General features: G+C 34.7%; 5 protein-coding genes across 5 annotated transcripts; 2 read left to right on the plus strand and 3 right to left on the minus strand.

The window, feature by feature from the left end:
• Positions 1-361: 361 nt before the first annotated feature.
• LOC129946025 (U3 small nucleolar RNA-interacting protein 2) lies at positions 362-2,641 on the plus strand. The gene is made up of 5 exons (XM_056056036.1): positions 362-518; positions 570-1,345; positions 1,410-1,607; positions 1,673-1,809; positions 2,375-2,641. The coding sequence occupies exons 1-5, from the start codon at positions 468-470 to the stop codon at positions 2,602-2,604; spliced, it is 1,392 nt and encodes a 463-aa protein (XP_055912011.1). The 5' UTR covers positions 362-467; the 3' UTR covers positions 2,605-2,641.
• Positions 2,634-4,636, minus strand: LOC129946024 (BLOC-3 complex member HPS1). Its single transcript, XM_056056035.1, has one exon. The coding sequence runs from the start codon at positions 4,494-4,496 to the stop codon at positions 2,718-2,720; it is 1,779 nt and encodes a 592-aa protein (XP_055912010.1). The 5' UTR covers positions 4,497-4,636; the 3' UTR covers positions 2,634-2,717.
• Positions 4,637-8,237: 3,601 nt separating this feature from the next.
• Positions 8,238-9,449, plus strand: LOC129947248 (probable cytosolic iron-sulfur protein assembly protein Ciao1). The gene is made up of 2 exons (XM_056057750.1): positions 8,238-8,600; positions 8,662-9,449. The coding sequence occupies exons 1-2, from the start codon at positions 8,330-8,332 to the stop codon at positions 9,396-9,398; spliced, it is 1,008 nt and encodes a 335-aa protein (XP_055913725.1). The 5' UTR covers positions 8,238-8,329; the 3' UTR covers positions 9,399-9,449.
• LOC129947249 (DNA excision repair protein ERCC-1) lies at positions 9,430-10,476 on the minus strand. The gene is made up of 3 exons (XM_056057751.1): positions 9,947-10,476; positions 9,707-9,880; positions 9,430-9,653 (listed from the first exon to the last, which is right to left on the minus strand). The coding sequence occupies exons 1-3, from the start codon at positions 10,376-10,378 to the stop codon at positions 9,465-9,467; spliced, it is 795 nt and encodes a 264-aa protein (XP_055913726.1). The 5' UTR covers positions 10,379-10,476; the 3' UTR covers positions 9,430-9,464.
• A 4,739-nt stretch (positions 10,477-15,215) lies between these two features.
• On the minus strand, positions 15,216-16,070 carry LOC129945920 (uncharacterized). Its single transcript, XM_056055895.1, has 3 exons — positions 15,763-16,070; positions 15,519-15,683; positions 15,216-15,447 (listed from the first exon to the last, which is right to left on the minus strand). Exons 1-3 carry the CDS (start codon positions 15,863-15,865, stop codon positions 15,398-15,400), a joined length of 318 nt encoding a protein of 105 aa, XP_055911870.1. The 5' UTR covers positions 15,866-16,070; the 3' UTR covers positions 15,216-15,397.
• Positions 16,071-22,704: the final 6,634 nt, after the last annotated feature.

Genomic DNA, 22,704 nt, shown 5'->3' on the forward strand with positions numbered 1-22,704 from the left:
TCAACTGGTATTAATTAAGTGTTCAAGTAATTTGAAATTATATAATTGGAATGAAAACACACATAGTTTTGACTGTAAATTAATAAATATTTGAGTTTTTTTTATACTACTACGTATCTTGTAAGAATTACATGATCGGTATGAATAACAATATTCAATTCAAATATTTTTCGAAACATTTGACTTCGAAAGTTTAAATTTAAAATAGAATAACAATGAATTAATCAATTTTTCGAATAAACAACCCAAGTGTTGTCCATACCTTAAATTCACATTCACCATTGTGAACTACCAACAACTTCAACTGTCATTTTTCGAAATTGTGAATTTTGAAAAAAAAAATAAGAGGTTAGTTTGAAATGTCAAAACAAAAACGAATTTCTCAATTCTCACGTGTACAGAATAGCACAGTAATTTTGTTTTAGATTAAGCGCGTTTATTTAATTTGTTTAATAATTTCGTAAAAAATGTCATCTTTTTTCCTTAAAAACAAACCAAAAGCATCCAAAAAACGAAAGGTAACAATGCCTCTAGTAAAACGAATTCATATTTAATTTATTTATTTACAGCAAGAAGCAACAAAATCATCAAAAGCTCCCAAACAACTCAAGAAAACTAACCATTCAAAAGATGATGAAGAAATCGACAGCGATGATGCCTTCGATAGTGGCGAGGGTGAAGGTGGTGGCACCAATCAAAACTACTTGAGTGATGAGGAAATTCCAGAGACTGCCCAGGACAAACGTCTCCGTTTAGCTAAGAAATACCTCGAAGAAATCGAGAAGGAAGAAAAATCGCGTGCCGAGGACAAAGAAGTCTATGACCATGTGTCACATCGTTTGCAAGAAGAATACCTCGAAAGTGTTGGCAAGCTACGTCGCCAAATCGCCGGCTCAATCGTCGGCTACAGCAAAGACAAAGTTCTTAAGCACAAAAAGCAATATCTTCCTATCACAGCTTTGGCATTGACTTCGGATGGGAAGTTCCTTTTCACAGGCGCTAAAACACAGCATGTCATTAAATGGGACTTGGCTACACTTCGCCCAATGGGTAGTTTCGATGTTCAACCACATACCGAAGATCCAGATCGAGGAATCAGCAGAAGATCGCATGTGATTGCGATGTGCCTGTCGACCGATTCGAAATTCCTAGCTCTCGCCGAAGGTGGCAATAACATTCAAATCTGGTGTCCTCAGGAGTTGAAACACTTGAAAACCTTCAAAGGGCATCGTGATGTAGTGACAGCTTTGGTCTTTAGGAAGGATACACATGAACTATACTCAGGAAGTAAAGATAGATCGGTGAAGATTTGGTCAGTGGACGAGATGGCGTACATAGAGAGTTTGTAGGTGTTATACCTTCCTCCTGAGTTTCCTCGGTTACATTTATTTAAATCTGTTTTTCGTTAGGTTTGGACATCAAGCACATGTGACAGGCATTGACGCTCTGTCCAGGGAGCGTGCCATTACCTCTGGTGGCATCGATTGCAGTCTGAGAATATGGAAAATAACAGAAGAATCCCAATTGATCTACAACGGTCACCGAGGGAGCATAGAAGGTGTTAAGTTTATCAACGATGAGAACTTTGTTTCCTGCGGAAATGATGGGTGAGTTTTATTGTGCAACAATTTCAGGACAAAATTTGAACCTATGATAACTTTTTTACTTAAAGATCGCTTTGTCTTTGGAGTGCACTGAAAAAGAAATCACTTGTCACTCAACCCACAGTCCATGGTTTGCAAACAAACGGTGAAGCCAACTGGATATCGGCCCTGGCTGTTGTGGTAAATACGGATCTGATTGCTTCCGGTAAGAGTTTTTTATTTTAAGAAGTTTCTGTAGGTATTGGATCAAAATTAGTTTAGACTCTTTTGAGAAAGTCGGCAATAAGTTGAACACAATTTTATAGCTTCAAACCAGAAGCTTATAATACCTTCGAACCAGAAGCTTATAATGGCTTCCAGATGACGACGATTGTTGAAGAAATAAGCTTAACACAAAGGTCGCAACATTGACCGTTTGAATTTTAGAATTGTTTAAAATTCTTTTGATTCCGCCGAGGCCCAAATGATGTGTTTCGGTTTAGTAATTTGAGTTCCTAAAAAGCCGTAAATCTTTAAACCAATAGACTGGTTTAAAGAGATTAAACCAGAGAAGTCCCGTTTGCTTAATGATAGTATATTGAGTAAAAGTTCTGAGCAAGATCAAAGTTAAACTCGATGTAACTCGTGGAATGTTAACTCCACTTTATCTCGGTTGATATCGCCCTGAAAAATCAGAGCAACTCCTCGTTACCTTCTAAACTACTTTGACATCTTAAAACTGTCTTCTTTTATAAATATCAAGATTTTTTATCTCTCTTCCATATTTTTAGGTTCCTGTGATGGCTTCATTCGACTTTGGCAAATGAGTGACAATGGCCGTAAACTCACTCAAATCCTTGAAATTCCTGTGCCTGGATTCGTGAATAGTCTAACATTCAGTTCTGATGGCCTCAAACTGATAGCTGGCATAGGTCAGGAGCATCGTTTGGGACGTTGGTGGCGGATAAAAGACTCAAAGAATCAAGTTTTAATTATTGATTTAAAAACAAATACAAGTTGATTTTAAGGAAAAACCCACAAAATTTACTGTTTTTCTTTTTTATTTTGAAAACTTTACTCTTGAGACTAGAAAACATGATACGCCTTACAATATGTGGAATGTTATAAACTAAATTACGCGATGTCCGAACCTCCACCCTCGCCAACAACGTCTGCGATAGTGGCCACCAGCCGTCGACAATGTTCTATTGCACAAGTTGTCGTAACCAGACCCAAATGCATGCAGAAGATCTCATAGCATTTGATCTTTCCGGGAGAGGTCTTGGGGAAGCCGATCTCGGTGAATTGATGGTAGAAGTCGGAGGCCAACAGTCCCGGAGCGTGTTGAGGTTTGGCAGCAGAATGATTGTAGAAATGACTCTGCAAATCGATGGGTTTCATGGCAACTGAATTCTGATCCTCGAACCAGAGGAAGTACGAGTAGTTGAAGGTCTTGTCCTTCCACATGACGGTGGTGTGTCCCTTCTGCAAATAGGAGCGAGTGAATTCCACCATTGACCAAATGCGTGGAATCACTGGGACCATCTTCTCCTCCTTGGTCAGATCGGGAGCGATCATTGTGCCTTTGGTACGATTGATATAGATGAAGTGAACCAGCCCAGGGAACTCCTCCAGATATGATTCTATATTGAGATTTCGTTCGGCTTTGACACTGAGAAACTCGGAGAATTCTAGCAACTTGCCTTCGACGAAGGAAGCAACTTCTGGGATTTGCTCAAGGGCAATGTGGCTGCTGTCGCAACAGGTGCAGGTGAATAGCGATTTGAGGTCTTCCAGAAATGGTGGAATATTCGATTCTATGCGTACGGCAATTTCTTTGTCGTAGTTCTTGAAATATTCGCTAAACATTTTCTTTATATTCTCCCATTTGGAGGCGAATTTTTTGTGACTACTCTCGATCTCGTCGCCGCGCAATTTTGCCTTCTTGAGGGCGTCAAGAGTTTGCTTCACAAAGACTTCCAGATTGTCGAAGGAGGTCTTGATGGCATCAGTGTCTCCCTGGACCTGGACATTGAGGATCTTTTGCAGCACGAAGAAGGTGTCGAATATACTGCTGGCTACCTGCAGATTACAATATTCCACCACAAAGATGACGATCACTCCTTTTTCGAGTTCAGAGCAGTGAGCTATGCAGGGAACGCAGCCAGAAACAGTGCTAGCATGCTCGCCCTCGAGAAAGACCACCACAGTGCGATTAAGCTGCTTAGTCTTCTTGGTCTTTTGAAGGGTTCGACCCAACAGTGAAAGGAATAAAATGTCGGACGCACTCAATCCCTGTGCAGTGCGAGACGAGTACGAGCCAACAAACTTGCTGCTTATGAAGAGCAGAGCGTGCGATCGATTCGAACCCACGTCCTTAAGCTTCTCTGTCGTTACCTCCAGGGTGCGTTTGATGGAGTTCTTTATCTCAGCGTTAATCATCAATTGGGGAATCGCCTCAACATGCATTCCCTGATCGATGCGCGATAACGTCTCGTACGCATCAACCAAACCATCAAATAACTCCTCCTGTACCTTGTCAGCGGCAAATAGATTCGGTCCATAGAGATGCCTGGCCAAAGATATGGCGACGTCACAGTTTCTGCGCATTACTTCAATAGGAACCTGTCCGATTTTAATAAATGAAAATCCTAGAAAATCACCAAAAGTGAAATTCAGATCCTCCTCACATTGAATGCTACTGTACGTATTATCGAATTGACAGAACATAATCCTCTGGGAACTGACCATTGGTGAGAATATTTGCAAAATTATATTCGAATCGATGGGAGTGTCTGGTGCATCGATGAGTCCTTGTTTTTCAGCGATTTCATGAATTTTCTGTGCGAGTTGACTGTTGAATTTTTTAAATACAACATCGTTGGAACTATTGAACACTATAATTCCGTTCATTTTGATGTTATCTTTTATTTTAATGGAGTTAGAAGTTAAGGAGGAGTTTAATTCATGTTTTATTTTTCTTTTCTTCTTCGAGTGATAAGAGAAAATTTATTCACGTAAACAATTTTTTTTTTGTTTGTGCTTGGATTGGATTTGACGTAATTTATGTGACAGGCATGGCATGAGGGTGTGGATTGTGGATGATTCACAATTTTGATTGAGTATTTTTAATGGTGCAGTTACATGTTTTTAAGTTTTAAGTTAACATACAAAAATTCGTAAAATGGTTGACTTATGATAAATTAGTAGTATTATATAAAATGCATCAATCTTGCATGAATTAAAAATACTTTAAAATAATTCTGGTTTAGTTTATACACATATGTTGTAAATATTTCGGTCTTATTTGCTACAATATCTGGAGATTCAGTACTGAATAGCTACAAACGAGGATATGAAAATAAGTAACTTCATTACAGTGTTCATAATAGACTCTTTTGATTTGATTTATTTTCAGATCTTTCTGTTTTCAAGAAGAACAATAGGTGACATTCAAACTTTATATGCTTTTTGAATTTCTGTTTTAACCCAGAATCCTTCCTATGACAAAGAAGTTTCAGATTCTAAAATTTAGAAAGATATTAAAATTTGAATGTGTAGCAATGTCTTTTTTAGGATAAAAGGTGATATTTTCATTTTAATTACGTAAATATTCATGTTTACATTAACACTGTGCATAAGACCATGGTTATTTTCATAACCAATCAATTAAAATTTTTAAGACATTTGAATAGATTTAAGTAATGTGGTAAGGCTTGGGCATCATCATTAGACGCGCAAAGTTGTATAGGTAAAAAGATAAAATTACGTAACTGACCATTAACAACGCCATCCGCTGATTTTTGGATATTTTAACAAAAGACAATAAAATTTCTTTTTTTTTTAAATAATTATAAAAAGTTGTCATTGACATACTTGATATGGACTGCTATTCGTCGTTTCATATTTCCATCGAAAATCCCCCTTAAAATTGATTCCACCTATTTAGGTTTTCTTCTCGTCTGATAGGTTTGGTATTTAAAATAATAATTAAATTTAAATCAATATTTCTAGGTTTTATGTCTGAAATAGCATTTTAAAAAAAACTATGGAAATACATCTTTATAAAGTTTGATAAAGTTAAAAAAACACACACACAGAAATCAAGTTAAAAAAATGTGTCCATACTTTCGCTGAACCTATAGAAGGACTAGTTGTTGAAAGGAATATATAAAATAGAGGTGATGTTCCTTAAAAGAAGGCCATATGTCAATGGTGTCATTGTTTCGTATAAGTTCATAAATGCTAATGTGCAAAAAACCATACAATACCACCGATTATGGGTTGAATTTAATGGATGCAGCGACGTGAATTAGCCACCAAGATCATGTAATTTGACTCTGTTATGTTTTATTATTTATGTGGAACTACAAGTTACGACCGAGGAATCACTCAAAACGTGCCAAAAATTGATTCAAAATAACTCAGGAGAATCACATGCTGTGAATCTGCCAAATGATCACATACTTTATCATAAAATGTTTATCAAAAATGTATCGTTGTATGTGCTCATATAACTTTCGTTACAAACAGACAAAATAATGCCACTGTTTTTCTCAATTTCTGAAGAAAACCATAAAAAGGGTGATTACATTTTAAGAGACTATGTAGATTTTGAATAAAACACAAATTATTTAAGAAATTAATGTCATTTCTGTTTATTATGTCATTAGTATGATTCAATTATGTATGGAACAAAATACTGGGAAAATAGCAACCGTGACCTCGGTAGAACACTTCCATCTGATATGGTCCAAATTTTCGATGACACTATTGAGGTTCTATTTCTTTAATGTGGCGAATGATCACATCCTTCGCTTTGAATTTTCTACTGTATAGACGTACAACTTTTATTTCAAATAACCACAAATAAAGAAGTCTTAAGGTGTTAAATAAGATGATCTTGGTCTAATGGACATCGCCACCAACACAGCGATTGAATTTGTCACTCAAAAGAGCCATTCTTTCGTTAGATGCGTTGCAAGCGGCACCGTTTTGTTGAAACCACATATTATTCACATCCATATCTTGCAATTCGGGCCATAAATACAGAACACCATTCACAAGAAATGCCTGATTAGCCTCATTTTGGAAAAAACTACACCCCGATAGTGACGCAGCCCATAAACCGCTCCAAACAGTCAGTCTTCGTGGTTACATTGGTTACATTCAACAATCACTCCTATCATTCGCACAAATGAGCTAGTTCTACTTAGATATTGATGAATCCACTGGGCTGAAAATGTTCTACTGAAATTAATGAAGATGATTTTCTTCTAAAATTAAACATCCACTGTTGTCTTTTCTTACCACCATTCTAACCATTGACCATAGAGGAAATATATTATCTAGAGTCCCGACCGGTACCCGTCCTACCTGAAACACCCTCAAATTTTATTCGAGGTGAACTCTCTCAAATTCGAGGTAAACTCTCTCAAATTCGCTATCGGTGAATACATGTGAGTGGAGAAAAAAAAACCAAATGGGGGATTGGGCTAAAAAGTAACTTATGGAATTTTTGTGACCTGTAATTTGATATTTTTCAGACCAAAATTCTATATAATGAAGGGGTATAGGTATACAAGTTCACTTCATTAAATAAAAAGTAAGTCAAATTGCAGTGAATGAGGTGCAACAATAATCGATTTATTTTATAGTCTGTCTTTATATTTTAGATAGTGCCATAATGCAGGAAGCAATTTCCCTTAAGTAATTAGCACAGTTTTCACTAAAAAGAAGTTGTAAAATTCATTTTTCTAAAAATATTGCATTCATTTTTCAATTTTTGAATTCAACGGATTTCTTTTTTGAACGGCTGAGTTCACCTCATATTGTTTTTCCCCTAATTGTGCAAACTTCACCAAAAGTCCATAACAACTACATAGAATCTGGATTTTCCCATAAGAAATGCACGGGAGAACTAACACATGCTTATGCTAACGGGCGAAATTCTTTCAATTTAGTTTGTAGGCCGAAAGAGAGCAAACCCATTAAGTCGGGACTCTAGATAATATATTTCCTCTATGCCATTGACGACGATTGAAATGGTGCAATGGCTTAGCTCTGAAAAAAGTTGAAACTTGTAAGCGTGTAAGTGCAAGTTTTCATGCATAATTTTCATCAAACACTAGCGCTAGAGTTGCACTTGTTGGGCACGAAAATGAGTTTAGGTGGAATGCTCTTCAGTCACACTATATAGCGTACGAGCTGCACGAGAATGCAGTGATATTTTCACATCTCCTATAGACTAGATTTGGTCATTCAAATTTGTGCACAATTTTTCTGCGTGTACGCACGATTAAATTGACTTGAACGCCAATTTTCAAAATAAGTCTGAATAACTTTAATGCTTTGCTTCATTGCGTATCTTTCCATGGTTCAAGTGTTATTAGTCTGAAATTAAGAAATGTCTTATGTAATTCAGAAAGAAACAAGTTCAAATTTAGGTGTGGCTTACATTCAACACCGGCTCTTAAAATGTAATCACCCTTACTTTATAAATAAAAGTACATATTAGCCCAGCCTTACCAAAGCTAGAAACAAAATTCAAAAATAGCTATTGTGATTGGTTCAAAGTCCATTAAAAATGTTGTATTGTAACCTGACCACACGACTTTATTTTGATTGATCACATTTTTGACATTTTGACACTTTTATCAAAAATTTATTTTCCGATAAATATTCAACAGATTCACTGCACTCACTCGAATTAACAAGAAAAAGAAAATATACATAACTTATAAGTAATGGGAAAATTAATCGAACAAATCGCCCTGCAAGGACATAAGGGTAGAATTTGGGGTGTTGACTGGCATTTCAAAGGCAATGCATTTGCTTCTTGCGGTGAAGATAAAACAATACGTATCTGGGCACAGAATGGAAGCAATTGGACAACAAAGACTATCCTCTCCGATGGACACCAACGCACAATACGAGAAGTAGCGTGGTCACCTTGTGGACAGTTTTTGGCATCGGCTAGTTTCGATGCCACAACTGCCATTTGGAGTAAAACATCAGGTATGATATAAAATCGTTCTATATCCATGGCACACCTAACTCTTGTTTCGTTTTCTTTTAGGGGAATTCGAATGCAATGCAACTTTGGAAGGCCACGAAAATGAAGTCAAGAGTGTCAGTTGGTCAACGTCAGGCGGTCTCCTTGCCACTTGCAGTCGCGACAAATCCGTGTGGATCTGGGAAGTTGCTGGTGATGATGAATTTGAATGTGCGGCTGTGATGAATTCCCATTCGCAGGATGTGAAGAAAGTCGTCTGGCATCCTTATGAAGAGGTCCTGGCTTCGGCCAGTTATGACAACACTATCAAGCTCTACAAGGAGAACACTTTGGATAGTGACTGGGAATGCACAGCCACTTTGGCATCGCATACTTCAACCGTTTGGAGCATTGCTTTTGACGAATTCGGAAAACGGCTGGCATCGTGTTCGGATGACAAAACTATAAAAATATGGCAATCCTATCCTCCAGGCAATGAAGAGGGCATCCCCACACCTGACAACGAAACAATCTGGAAGTGTGTGTGCACTATTTCAGGTGAACACACGCGGGCAGTGTACGACATAAGTTGGTGCCATAAGACTGGACTTATAGCCACGGCATGTGGTGACGATTCGATTCGCATATTCAAGGAGGACGAAGGTTCGTCCAAGAACGAACCCAATTTCTCCCTGGTAACCGCTGTCGATAAGGCACATTTGCAGGACGTCAATTGTGTGAAGTGGAATCCCGCAGTACCTGGACAACTTATGTCGTGTAGCGATGATGGGAACATAAAGATTTGGAATTTTGTTGAATAGATGGAGAATTTGTCGAAGCGAGAGAGCGAAATATATTTTTATTGAAAAAGACGCAAGTTTTTTTATTTATTTACTAAGAAAAGGATCGTGTAGGGTTTGATATAATTTCTTAGCCTTTCGTGGACCCAGACCAGTCACAAGGGCCAATCTATCCTCACTGGCATTGATTATATTCTCGAGGTTGCCAAAGTTCTGAAGCAGCGATACGGCATCGGTTTTATTCACTGGTTTTATGTTTGTTAAAGCTGTTACGAGCTGTAAACGGAGATCACTTAGTCTTGGTTGATTTTGCAATGTTTTACACTTACCTTCATGTGTGGATCCGATTCAACACGTTCCATAATCATGTCCGGAGGTTTGTTCTCAAAGAGTTTGTACGTTTCAATGATGCGACCAGCTTCGTCGGCGTTCCACGCCAACATAAGTGTTAAATCTGCCAGCAAACTTATTCTAGTCAAGCTCTTGAGAGCCTTGTGCGGTTCCTAGAACGACCAAGATCATTTGTTATTGCAAAATATTGTATGAAATAAGTTCGAATCTCTACTTACTGGAGCATCAACTTGGACAAGCAAAACTCTCAGTTCAAATCGTTTTCCCAGATCCTTAAGACGTCCAACAATGTACTCGGGATTGAGATTGTGGTATTTAAGTGAAAGATACAAAATGCAGGAAGTTTTACCAACAATGTAGTCGGGAACGATATCTCGAAATTCGTAGGCACAATTTAGAATTGACTTCAGCACAGGATTACCTCTTTGTTTGGGATGAACTTGAATGGCATGGGAATTAAATGGTCCTTGAAGTTTCTGTTTTTCTTCAGATGTGGCAGCGGTACTATCTTGACTTGGAGTGGTTCCTATGCTGGAGGAGTTCGCTTCGGCAGGGATTGTTGTTTGAATTTTTGGTATTTTTGGAGCCGACGGAATGTCGATGTTGGCCAGAACATCGTCGATGGAATCATCGAAATCATCATCATCCATGTTATTTTCTTTTATGAAGTTTTAATTCGGTTTTCGATTTCAATATGAGGAATAACAGAATTTGAATTTTATAAGACATAAACCAAAACAAATAATTTGACATCTTATTTGTCACAATTCTCAGCTAATGGCATCGTTCAGAGATAATTATAATGCAGCATTTACATGAGACAAATAACTTGCTTTCATTAATATTTTGAAGGAAAGAAAGGTTTGATACACAATAACTAGTTTTAAGAAAAAGATAATTTATAAAATGTTACATTCTAGAAAATGAATATTTTCATTTACATTATCTGTATTTAACATTTTCTATAATAAACACGAGTTCTTTTAGATTATGAGCATTTCCACCTATTTCTATCGTCCTTGAAAAAAATTTCGAGAAAATATTCATCTGGTAGTTTGATGACTGTGGTTTTGTTTAATATGTTTAAATTATTTGCTTCGAACTGATAAGGAAAAAAGCTAACTTCTATTCAAACTTGAAAGCAGTCTTTCTAATGATGAATTATTTAATTTTCATATTCAAAAGCCCATCAAAAGAAAAACAAATTAATCTTAATACAAATTTGACTTCAATAATTGTCCCATTGATGTGCTTATTATGACAGAATGCATGAGTTATTATTTTTGTTAAAGATGAAATAATTTTTTAAGATGTTGTATAGACCTTATACTTCAGGAGACCCCAAATAAAAATAGTCTTAAGGTGTTTAATCATAAATAAATGTGGAAATAATAACTTTTCTGAAATTGGGTTTAAACGTCTTAACCGGGCCCTAATAGTAAATTAGTTGGAAATTAATAAATATAAGCGGAGAGTGTATTTCTATAGAATTTACGAACGAATAAATTGGTCAAAAATAACATTACCGGTGTTATTTTGGGTCTCAATATAAAGTACATGGTAAAACACATGAAAGATTTTATTTTTTCAAGTGAACGTCATTTAAAGTTACAAGCATTCATTCTTTTCAGGTAATTTTTGACCACTTTTTGATACATATAGAGCAATATCTCAGCCATAACTTGATGAATGTTGGTTTTTAAGTGCTCAAGAGTTAAAGGTATATCTGCATAGACACAGTCTTTCGCGTAGCGCCAAACAAAAATTTCAGCGGTGTCAAATCGCATGATCTTAGTGGCCAGTTGATATCTACATGACGACAAATTACGCGACCAGGAAATGTCTCTTGCAATAAAGTCATATTCGCTAGATTTGTGTGGCATGGAGCACCGTCTTGTTGAAACCATATGTTCTCCAAGTTGCCTTTTTCAATAGCAAACACAAAAAGTCGGTTATCATATGACCATTAATTAATTTCCGAATCCCAGTCTCTTTAAATTTCTTCACAATTTTGCCAATTGCTTGCGTAGTTGCACGATTATAAGCCTAGTACATACTTATGAACCATCTCGTGAACCCATACAAATTTCGGTTTTTGGTTCACCCGTGAACTTGCTCGTGAAGCTGAGTGGAGAACAAAGTGGAGAGTTTTCGTTCACGGGCAATTCACGTGCAAAATGTACGGGAACTGTTGGTGAAGCTTTGACATTTGGTTTGTTCATGTTCACAACGTGTACTCACAAGTGTGTACCAGTGAGCAATGTCAAAAGTTCACTTTCTCCACTTGCGAACGTTCACTTCACGAGGAAGTATGTACTAGGCTATATTGTAAACCATAATCTCCGTACCCGTGGCATGATGGTTAGTGCGTTGGACTGTCGAAATGATATGACACAATGGCGATCTGAGAACCGCGGTTTCATGCGGTTCAATGACGATTCCTTGCCAAATGCCATAATCGGCGAACAAACGGGACCAAGTCCCGTGTTAGTGACGAAGGTTGAGCTTCAGTTCATCTTCAATTCAATAAAAAATAAAAAGTCAGCAGAAGTACAGAACGGCCCGAAAGGTTGAGGTTATTAGAATTCTCTTGCAGCGTGATTTCGACAAGATTCAGCGATATTGCGACGACTGGAAACTGAAAATAAATGTCCAGAAGTCAGAGCAAAAGTGTAGTGAAGTACCTCGGTATCTGGTTAGATCAGTATTTATATTTCGACAGACATATAAATGCTGCTCTGACCAGGGCCAGAGGAGCCTTCGCTCTGACAAAACGGCTGTTTTTTAGCAGTCGGCATGACCCCAGAGTGAAGGTAATTTGCTACATGGCCCTCATACGGCCAATGATCGTTTATGGTTGTCCTGTGTGGTTCAACGTTGCCCCTTCCCAGATGGAGAAGTTTCGGGTGTTCGAGCGGCAGTGTTTACGACGCTGTACCGGCTTATATCGAACAGCCGAATCTTCTTATGTGCATTACTATTCAAACGAGGTCCTATACAACGGGGCTCGAATCAACAGAATTGACAACTTCGTGATAAAACTCGTTCGAGGTCACATTGCAAGAGCTATGTCTTCGACCAACAATTTAATTTTCGGGGCGTTCTATCCGAACGACGAGTATTTTGAGAGTGCACGCTTGAGCGGCTTCATTCCCCCAGACGCATTCGTCTAATAGATGCGGTCTAATACAGGATAGATTGGCAGTTCCGTTAATCTACCACGTTAGACGAAGAACCGTGGATAGGCGACTCCTGTACAATCGGGACGACATGGCACAAGGCGGAGCGGAGCTCCTTCGGTTCAGTAGGGCTGTGTCCGAACGGGACCGAACTGATAGGGTGAAGCAGGAGAACCAGTTTTGGTGGCTTCAATCGGCACTTGATAGTGGGTGGTCGGGATGGGGTTTTAAGCCTTGGCCGTCTTCCATACTTGTTTTATAGTTTAAGGGTTTAGTTTTAAGTAGAATAGGCATGGTGGCACGAAAAAAAATACAAAAAAAAACAAAAAATATTAAAAAAATAGAATAAAAAAAACATTAAAAAAAACAAAAAAAAAACAAATAAAAAAATAAATAAAAAAAAGACAACAAAATATGAAAAACAAAAATGTTAGAAAGTTAGATTTGCTGCTGTGGTTGTTCTACCAGTAGTTTTAAGTAGTTTATGTATATAGAATAGGTAGTTTAAGTTAGTTTTTAAGTTTTATTTAAGGACCTAATTTTAAGTAGCTTGTAAGTAAAAATGAAAAAGGATATTGATATTAGTTTTTTTTTTCAAATTTTCTAATAAATACAAAAATAAATAAAATTTAAATGAAGTAAAATAGATCTTAGGGCCGAAAGACATTGGTTTTAAGTGTTGTAGTTTAACTTAGAGTGTCCGTATGGGACCATTAAGTTAGTTGTAAGTTATGGATAATTAGGCTAGTTTTATGAATTTTTGTCTAGCTTTAAGATAGGTTTAAGAATGAATTAATAAAAAATAAATTATAAAAAAAAAAAAGTGCGTTGGACTGTCATGCGAGAGGTCTTGGGTTCGATCCCTGCCTGTGCCACTTGAAGTTAAATGAGTCCTGTTTTTATATTAAAAGTTGATACATTTGAACATTTGCTAAAACAAATGGTTCTAAACAGATGGCGCTTTCTTTGATAAACGAATATTTTTTATTGATACTAAATTTTTCAGAATAATAACCAATAGTACAACTTTATTTTTATTTTTTTTACAATTAAAAATACAAAATAATAAAAAAGCGTTAGAGAGTTAGAATTACTCGTATGATTTGAATTTTGTATCAGTATCTTTTTTTAAGGACTTGAGAAGATACTTTCTAGATTTTATTCTAATAGGTAGTGGTGGAAACGATCATACATTAGTTGAAATAAATTGAAAATAAGTTCTATAAGGAAACATAAAAGCTCGATTTGAGTGACGTTTTCTTTTGTATGTTGGACACTATTCTATAAGTCATAAAGTTTCAAACATACCAACGTTTAAGAATGAAAACCTCTAAAATTACTTCTGGTACTCGAAAAATTCAAATCTCTATCCGCGGCAGTATTTCACTTTTTTTGTATGTTTACTATCCTACGGATATCTTTTCCAAAAAAATGTAATTTTTTGCTGTTGTATTTTCATTTTAGAAATAAAGTGTAGCTTCCAGGCTATAATTTACAACAAAGAACGTACCCGGAACTCTCCGAAGACAACTATACAACAACTTACATGTATTTATGAATAAACTACAAAATGTTTACCATTTTGATGAAATGTTTTAAAAATTTCAATGCGTTGTTGAAAAGCGTCAAATGTCAAAAGACAAGAGCTTCAAAAATAATAACTAAAGAAATAGCGGTTTGAATTAAAAAAAAATCCATTTAAAGAAAAAAGAAAAACCTTTTTTCATACAGTTAAAATACTTCTCAAGTTTTTTGACTTTTCTCATTTATAAATGATTATTTGAACCTTTTGTTTTAATTATTGAATTTCTAACCAAATTAATATTAATTTAGTTTTGTTTTACCTTGATATTTAAAAACAATATGCATTCTACTCATATTGTTAAGTTCTTTGCAACTTTTTACAACTTTTTAAATGTCTTAACAAAAAAAGACACATATATTTTATGTTTGAATTATAATGACATTTATTTAATTACACCAATTATTAATTAATTAATTGAACAAAGTTAAACAATTATCGTAACATATTGTTAAGAAATTCTTCTGCTTACTTACATATTAAAAAAAAGTTTCTTGAATATAAAATATCCAAACAATTCATTTACGAGTATCTTTAAACTCAAAATAAATGGTTTAAGAAATAAAACTCTTAGATCATCACTTTTCTATATAAGATCATTATTTCCCACACAAAATTATGACTACGTCCATGAATCTCCTTTTACAGAAAAAACACATTTTGGCAAACAATCAATTTCTTGACAAAAAAAACTCCAAAAACAAACCGAAATGAAAAGAAAACTCCCACGGTTAACTAAATTATATTTTCACATTCAATCAAGTCCAACAATATATTTTTTTTAAAGTACAACAACTTAACATTTACCTAAAAGTAATTCCGTCGCATTTATGAACGTCATTAATAAACTACAAGTTTAATATATCCGTTTTTATTTACGACCAGCAGCGCGTTAGCTCTTCGTATGCTTAAATGCCCTTAACCTTAGCCTTATTTTGGTCTTGATATTTCTTTTTAACTGAAATGGTACATTAAAAGCAAATAATGGCGTTAGTGTCTATTATTTTTAACTGCACTCAAGCCACTCACTTGTAATAAGAGTATCCGGATCTTCCTCCTCATCGGTGTGCTTAACCTTCTTGCGAAGCTTTTTCAAATAAGCCATTTTGTATTCTTCACTGGGTTTTCCTCCCAAGCCATAGCTCACTTCATAAACCGTTAAAGGAATAACAGTCGAAGAAACTGCAATGAGATCTTAAAAGGAAAAACAAAAAATCCTCAAGCCTGTTGACTGAAACTTTTTAAAATTATAAATTTCTAACACCTCACACACCTGGTTCGTATTTGTCTTGTTCGTTTTTCTTGTAAAGCATTGGGGTAGCCAAAGCTGATCCCACCAAGAGCCCAAGGACTAAAAATGCACACGGATTTTTCATTTTATTTTGCACAAAAAATACAAATGGACACAATTTTTTTTTTAAAATTAAATGAAATTTAAATCATTTATTCTCCGCACCGCGATCACAAATAAAATAAAAACTTGTACTCACGTAACGACTCGAAATTGCAAACTAAATGAAAACCAGGTCTACAGAGGCATTTGGTTACCTTGGCGGATTACAAGTGTGCCATTCCATACGATATACCAACAAAAAGTTAATAGCACTTTGAGTAGTTAACTTTTAGTTTAACTCGTATATTTTGTTGATCAAGTTGAAGAAATCCAACAAATTGGAGTGATGGTAAATTTAAGCTTTTAAAGCCCGCCATGCGATGTCGACTTGTACACAAAACAGATACACACATTTTTTGGTCGAAAAGTCTTAAAGTCGAGTACGATTTATTGAATTGATGAATTCGTAATTCATGAAACCGAGACGCTATCACCATTACCACCGTCGCCGACGATAAAGCCATCAATAGATGTTGTATCTTCTTCTAGTGTATCATAAAAAAGTCATTATCATTATAATTAAGATCTTCTCTTAGCTCTTTGATACTTTTTTTTATTTTGTTTCAAGTTGCACATTCTTTTTTTTCGGTTGATACAATCTAAAATGAAAGCGAAATGAAAGCTTATATTAGGCTTTGTATTCAGATTAAGCCAAGATTTTTCAATGTGAATGGCTTTTTAAAAGAATGCTGTGCGGGCTATGGCTGGGCTATGGGGCGTATGACTAACACATAATTGGGCTATTTAAGTATGCTATTATACATTAAATGCCCTAAAGAGTTTTATTATTATGTATCTGTATTTTCATTATTTGTGTATGTCGAAAGATCCAAAGAATTTGGATACACTGAAAAGAAATCTTCGAGATTTGGAGATTTTTGTCTTTGTTTCCAATCAACGAATAACGTCAGATTTCTGAGATACAACCTTTGATAGCTCGAAAAAACGTATATTAGGTTTTTTGAGGCAATTTAAATTCGTGAAGCAGTTGTTTTTAAGTAACACTTGTTTGATTTTTGAGATCTACAATTCCTTACTTCAATAGTTAGTTTAAGTATTTTGGATCGCATAATCATCGCATACAAATTGTTAAAGCCCACTACAAAAATAGTGATTCTTCCTTAGCCATAACTACGAAAGCAATTGTGCAAAATTGTGAAAAAAATTGAAGAGACTGGATTGTTGATTTTAAAATTCACTGTGTGTTTTTGGCACCGTCTTGCTTAAACAAATTATCAATAATGCCCATACATACCTTACTAAAAACATAACGTCCACCACCAACCTTCAGCGAAGAAGTCAATTGCATTAATCAATGACTTTAACATCATGAAGAATACACCATACAATTATTTTATGTGGATAAATTGCGGTTTTCTGCATTAAAGCTTTAAAGCTGCTTAAGTTTAGCGAAAAGATATACAAAAAAGGCGGGGATGCGACCCACACTGATAACTTCCCATCCCGTCTGTCGATTTGTCTTGCTTAAAAGTTTGTCTATATGTACTTGTATCAATTTTTACCAAATTTGCGTACTATTTTTTGTAGATTTTATTTTTTATGACAAAACGGACTGTTGGATTTTTATATAAAAATTACTGAATATCGAAAACAAAATTTTCTTTGAAATAAAATAAGTTTAAAGCCAATATTTTTAATTTTTAAAAAGCTATTTGAGTCGAAAGTAAATTTTTACAAAGTTTTAGTATTGTTTTTTTTTTAGAGTTTTATTTTTGTAAAAAAAACTGTCAATTCGATTTTTTTCAACATTTTGAAGAATGTTGAAAACAATATTTCTTATAAGATAAAATTAGTTTGAAGCCAATATTTCAAATTTTTTAAAAGATATTTAAGTTGAAAATCAATGTTTACCAACTTTTGTTAAATTTTTTTTTGGTTTTTAATTTTTTGTACAAAAACTGTCAATTCGTTTTTTTTTTTAATTTTACTGAATGTTAACGACAATATTTTTTGAAAGAAAAAAGTAGTTTAAAGCCAATATCTACAATTTTTAAAAAGATATTTGTGTCGAAAATCAATTTTTACCAACTTTTATACATTTTTTTAGGTTTTTATTTTTTGTAAAAAAAACTGTCAATTCGATTTTCTCAAAATTTTATCAGATGTCAAAAATATTATTCTTCGTTGCACAAAAATTTTTTGGAGATGAAATCATATTTTGGTCTTAAAATTTTGCAGGTGACACATTTTTTCAGTTTTTTTGATTTATAAAAAAACCGTTAAATGGAATTTTTACAAAAAATGTACTTGTTTGGTATCACGTTACAGTTTATTATATCAAATTTAATTCAAGTCTCTAGCGTTCGTAAGATATTTAGGTTTAACCAAAATTTTCACCTTTTTTCTAACTGCTATGGTAAAAAAAACACCCACGCAATTTTCTTAAGAGCCCTTTCTGCATCTTTCTGCCTTATTATCTTTATAACAAAATTTATTTGAAATCGATATCTCTTCTGGTTCTTGAGCTATGGACAAGGAAAAAAACGTCGCGAACGTACGGACGTTCGAACGTACGCACACGCACCCACAGACATTTTTCTAAAAATCTTTTATTTCGACTCTAGGGACCTTGAAACGTCGAGAAATGTGAAAATGTTCAAGTTGACAAATCGGACCCATTACAATAACTTCCTATTTGAAGTTAAAAACAATCTAATAGAAAAATTATGACATGAGATTGCAATTCAGTGCAGCAAATACATTTAGAAAAGTACACACAACACTAGACATTAGAGAAAAAAAACTTAATTTTGTTTACCAGTGCTATTTAATGGGTAACATTTTAATCAAAACATTAATGCATGGAATTCGAAGTAATTTATATTTGAAAACACAAGTTCGTTAAACCCGATTTTCCATACGTCAAAAACATGCATTACGACGAAAACTGTTAAATATTCTCTCTGAAATTTTTTAATTTTTACTACAAGTTGATTGAATAGGGATAGAACGCAAGCCTCTAGGATGATAGTCCTACGTACAATCCATCATGATACCTTATGTTGACGAAAATCCAGTTTTGTCAATTGCGCAATCTTTGAAATACACCGTATTTTGCAAAAGGATCTTTTTAAAGCTTATTTAACAAAAGAACTCAAGATTCACCATCAGAAATCGCCAGAAAAGCTGTGTCTTTTTCTGGTGAATTATCCTATTTGTGGCTCGGATAATCCAATCCTTTCAATCCTCAGCGTGTTACACGCGTGTTACGTGTATACTAGCAAAAACAATTTTAATTTTTTTAATTATTTATGTAAAGTTCTATTAAACTGGCAACTGTTGTTAATATCATGCTAAACATTTCAAATAAACACCATTTTATGTTTTTGACTGTATGATTTGACATTGACAGTTTGTCATTGTTTAAGGGAGCGTTCACACTGAATGCTTCGAATATTCCAAGTCCCTATTTAAATTTGAAAATCATAGCATTATCAGAGAAAATTGTATCTTTTGAAATAAAAATTCAAGAAACCGTTTGTTTACACAACAAAACTAAAAAAGAAACTACGGTAAAACAAAATTCGATACATTTTCGTGACTACGAACGAAAACATAAGAAAAGAAACAATCAACATGCAAAATAAGAGAACTATAGTATAAAGTAGAAAAGTGAAACTATTTCCAAATAGTTATGCACATGCAACAGAATAACAAACCGTATAGAGTTAGTATTCATATTGCATTTGCTTTAGAATAAAATGTTTGAGAAACTTTTTGATTTTGTAAAATTTCGCATGATCATATATCAACTATTGCTATAGACAGCATTCCACAACATTTCAACAAAACTCAAACACATCGCCCGCGTTGCAACAGCCTCCCTCTAACTCTTTTATGATCAGCGACGGCCGCGCAAATTATCTCGCGTTAAACAAAAAAATTGGTACACTACCTAATCGTGACGTGTTGTAGCTGTGCTCATTGCGCGCACAAAGTACCTACCTATATTTTCAACTTACAAAGCTTTGAAAACAATAACAGACCCACTCACTTCAGCTCAGCTTCAGCCTCACCTTACTTACCAGAGAACCAGATTAGATCACAATTACAATATTATTGCAATACTGACTGACTGTGGCTGACTTCAGTACAAAGTTTAAAACTTTCAGTTTCATTTGAGCAACGAAATGGAACAATTTCCCGGTTTTATAGTTGAGCGCGGAGTCGCCTTCGACAAGCGACAAGCGACAACGACAACCTTCAGACTGGAAAACTTGATCATAACATAAAACAACTGTTAGATGAAAATATCTTTCTTAAAATATGACACTTGAGTGGGGGCTATAAGAGTATAACTTGTTAAAGGAGTAAGTTATTTCTGTGCAATGGAATCTGAAGGCAAACAATGCAGAATTTGTCAGGTTTGTAATGGCTAAGTTGTAAATTGTTATGCAAAGTATTTATGTTATGTAGCAGTTTGTATTTAAATAAACATAAACCTAAAAGAAACAAAATATATTATTTTATTTAAATATATTATCCAGATATGTAAACTTCTTAAATATTTCAGGATTATAGTCCCTTGAAATATATATCAATGTGTATTATAAAGGGTTTCTTTTTGAAAGTATAGAACTATGAAATGGAAATAAATTGACATAAAGTTTGCTTTATTCAAAAGAAAATCTTCTGGCGATATAATTTAACTGTGATTTCTGGCATATGGCCGTCACGACTAGATCGAAGGTAGTCCTATTTGGAAGTCCAATTTTCAATGACTTTTTCTAACATTTGGGGTCAAATTTATATCGGCAACAACGTGACGAATGTTGTGCTCCAAGTGGTTATGTGACTTCACATATCCTCACAGAAAATAGTCAAGCATCATTAAATCTAACTTCCTAGAGCCCAAATCAAGGGTCGTGGTTACCAAACGTTACAATCCGTGTGACATGTTGCGCCGCGCCGTCTTGTTGAAACCGCAGCTCCTTTCTCAAATCAATTTCAAAATATCATAACGCCTATATTACTTATTGTCTTATCGCCTAAAATATGTGAAGTGTTTCAACATTTGGGCATTCTGACAACATGTTTGTTTATTTTGGGCACTAAGACGATTTGAGTTTAAAATTGTATTAATTAAATAAAATATTATATCGCTCAAAGACGTCAATAGATTGGGTGGTGCAACAGTCCGTTGAGAACTAGGGCCTCGTGACATACAGCTCTCAACCACTGATGTGTGCCAGTAATGTTGTGAGGAATGGAGGGGACCTACAGTTTATACGCCGAATCCAAAAGGCTTATTTGAAAAAGTACTTTTTCATGACAAGAGTTACTCTTGGAGAATTTGTCAATTCCTCGTAGAGGCAGTACCCGTGAAAAGACCTTAAAATGGCATAGCCAGGGATCGAACCCAAGACCTCTGGCATGAAAGTCAAACGCACTAACCATCATGCCACGGGTACTACGTCAATAGAGCGTAACATAAATATTTGGCCTTATTTCACTTTCAAAAAGCGAAATAAGGCCAATTTTTAAAGTGAAATCATATATTCAGCCCAGACAAGGAGCGCAGATAGACAGCATGCCCCCCCCCTACACACCTCCCTGTTTATAAACGTCTCAAAGCCCAATTAATCAAAATGTTTGCAAAAAAAGAAATTTTGGGCGTTACGAAATTTAGAGTTAAATTGGGTGTTATGTTATGATATTTGTATGACGTTTCTCTTTTTGGGCTTTAAGTCATTTTATGATTTCGGTTATATGTCGTTTGGTGATAAGACATATGTACATACATACGAAACGTTAGAAATCATAATGATCATTAAGCCCAAAACAAATGTCACAAAGCGCAACCTCTATGTCATAAAACCCAATATAAAAATTAAAAATTCTCTTTGGCAAAATGACAACCAAAAATGTGGGTGTTTTTTATTTGAAATTTGTTTGGGCGTTACGATATATGCTTTGGAATTTTTATCGATTTATTTGTATTTTTTGGGCTTTGTGACCAATATTGGACATTATGGCATTTTAGAATTTGTGTGTTATAGTTTTGGCACAAAAGATTAACGCCAATTTTAACAATTTAAGTGCGTTTTTGAAGTTTGAATGGAAAAATTATGGAGGGGCCAGTTACAGATATCATTGGTTTTCATCATTGAAAATATTCATTAGACATTTTTTCACAGGTTGGTTAAAGCTGTCATAGAACACAAACTTTCTGATTGCAATAAATCATTTGAGATTAGAGTTGAGATCATTGAACAGGGAACGCTTTTAGTGAAACAATTCTGTTCCGAAATGTAAAATCATCTGTTCATTGAAAACCATTTCATCATTGAAAAATTAAAAATGAACTAAGAGAAAATGTCCGGCTTAAATAAAGTATTTTTTTACTAAAAATATCATACGACTCATTACCTTTATTTCAATACCAAAAATAACAAAGTTAACTCTATTAATCGCAGTTTGCAGTTTATAGTTTATTCAGTTAAACCCATCAGTAAAATGTTTGTTTTACATACATTTTTGAACATGATAGAGCTTTAATTTCAGAATAAAAAAGAGGCTGGGATGCGACCCACACTGATAACTTCCCATCCCGTCTGTCGATTTGTCTTGCTTAAAAGTTTGTCTATATGTACTCGTATCAATTTTTAGATTTTATTTTTTATGAAAAAACGGATTGTAGGATTATTATATAAAAATTACTGAATATTGAAAACAATAATTTCTGTGAAATAAAATAAGTTTGAAGCCAATATTTTTATTTTTTGAAAAGCTATTTGAGCCGAAAGTAAATTTTTACCAAGTTTTACTATTGTTTTTTTTTTAGAGTTTTATTTTTTGCAA

The sequence above is a fragment of the Eupeodes corollae genome, chromosome 2, assembly GCF_945859685.1.
Source record: "Eupeodes corollae chromosome 2, idEupCoro1.1, whole genome shotgun sequence".
Classification (NCBI taxonomy): Eukaryota; Metazoa; Arthropoda; class Insecta; order Diptera; family Syrphidae; genus Eupeodes; species Eupeodes corollae.

Excerpts from the sequence above, each read along its gene's own strand:
- LOC129947249 (XM_056057751.1), bottom strand. The coding sequence starts at position 10,378 with ATGGATGATGATGATTTCGATGATTCCATCGACGATGTTCTGGCCAAC. Across the intron at positions 9,881-9,946 it reads TTGTCCAAGTTGATGCTCCA|GAACCGCACAAGGCTCTCAA; the intron begins GTAAGTAGAGAT and ends TGGTCGTTCTAG. Across the intron at positions 9,654-9,706 it reads AATCGGATCCACACATGAAG|CTCGTAACAGCTTTAACAAA; the intron begins GTAAGTGTAAAA and ends CTCCGTTTACAG.
- LOC129945920 (XM_056055895.1), bottom strand. The coding sequence starts at position 15,865 with ATGAAAAATCCGTGTGCATTTTTAGTCCTTGGGCTCTTGGTGGGATCA. Across the intron at positions 15,684-15,762 it reads ACAAGACAAATACGAACCAG|ATCTCATTGCAGTTTCTTCG; the intron begins GTGTGTGAGGTG and ends TTTCCTTTTAAG. Across the intron at positions 15,448-15,518 it reads TCCGGATACTCTTATTACAA|TTAAAAAGAAATATCAAGAC; the intron begins GTGAGTGGCTTG and ends GTACCATTTCAG.
- LOC129946025 (XM_056056036.1), top strand. The coding sequence starts at position 468 with ATGTCATCTTTTTTCCTTAAAAACAAACCAAAAGCATCCAAAAAACGA. Across the intron at positions 1,346-1,409 it reads ATGGCGTACATAGAGAGTTT|GTTTGGACATCAAGCACATG; the intron begins GTAGGTGTTATA and ends GTTTTTCGTTAG. Across the intron at positions 1,608-1,672 it reads GTTTCCTGCGGAAATGATGG|ATCGCTTTGTCTTTGGAGTG; the intron begins GTGAGTTTTATT and ends TTTTACTTAAAG.
- LOC129947248 (XM_056057750.1), top strand. The coding sequence starts at position 8,330 with ATGGGAAAATTAATCGAACAAATCGCCCTGCAAGGACATAAGGGTAGA. Across the intron at positions 8,601-8,661 it reads CATTTGGAGTAAAACATCAG|GGGAATTCGAATGCAATGCA; the intron begins GTATGATATAAA and ends GTTTTCTTTTAG.
- LOC129946024 (XM_056056035.1), bottom strand. The coding sequence starts at position 4,496 with ATGAACGGAATTATAGTGTTCAATAGTTCCAACGATGTTGTATTTAAA.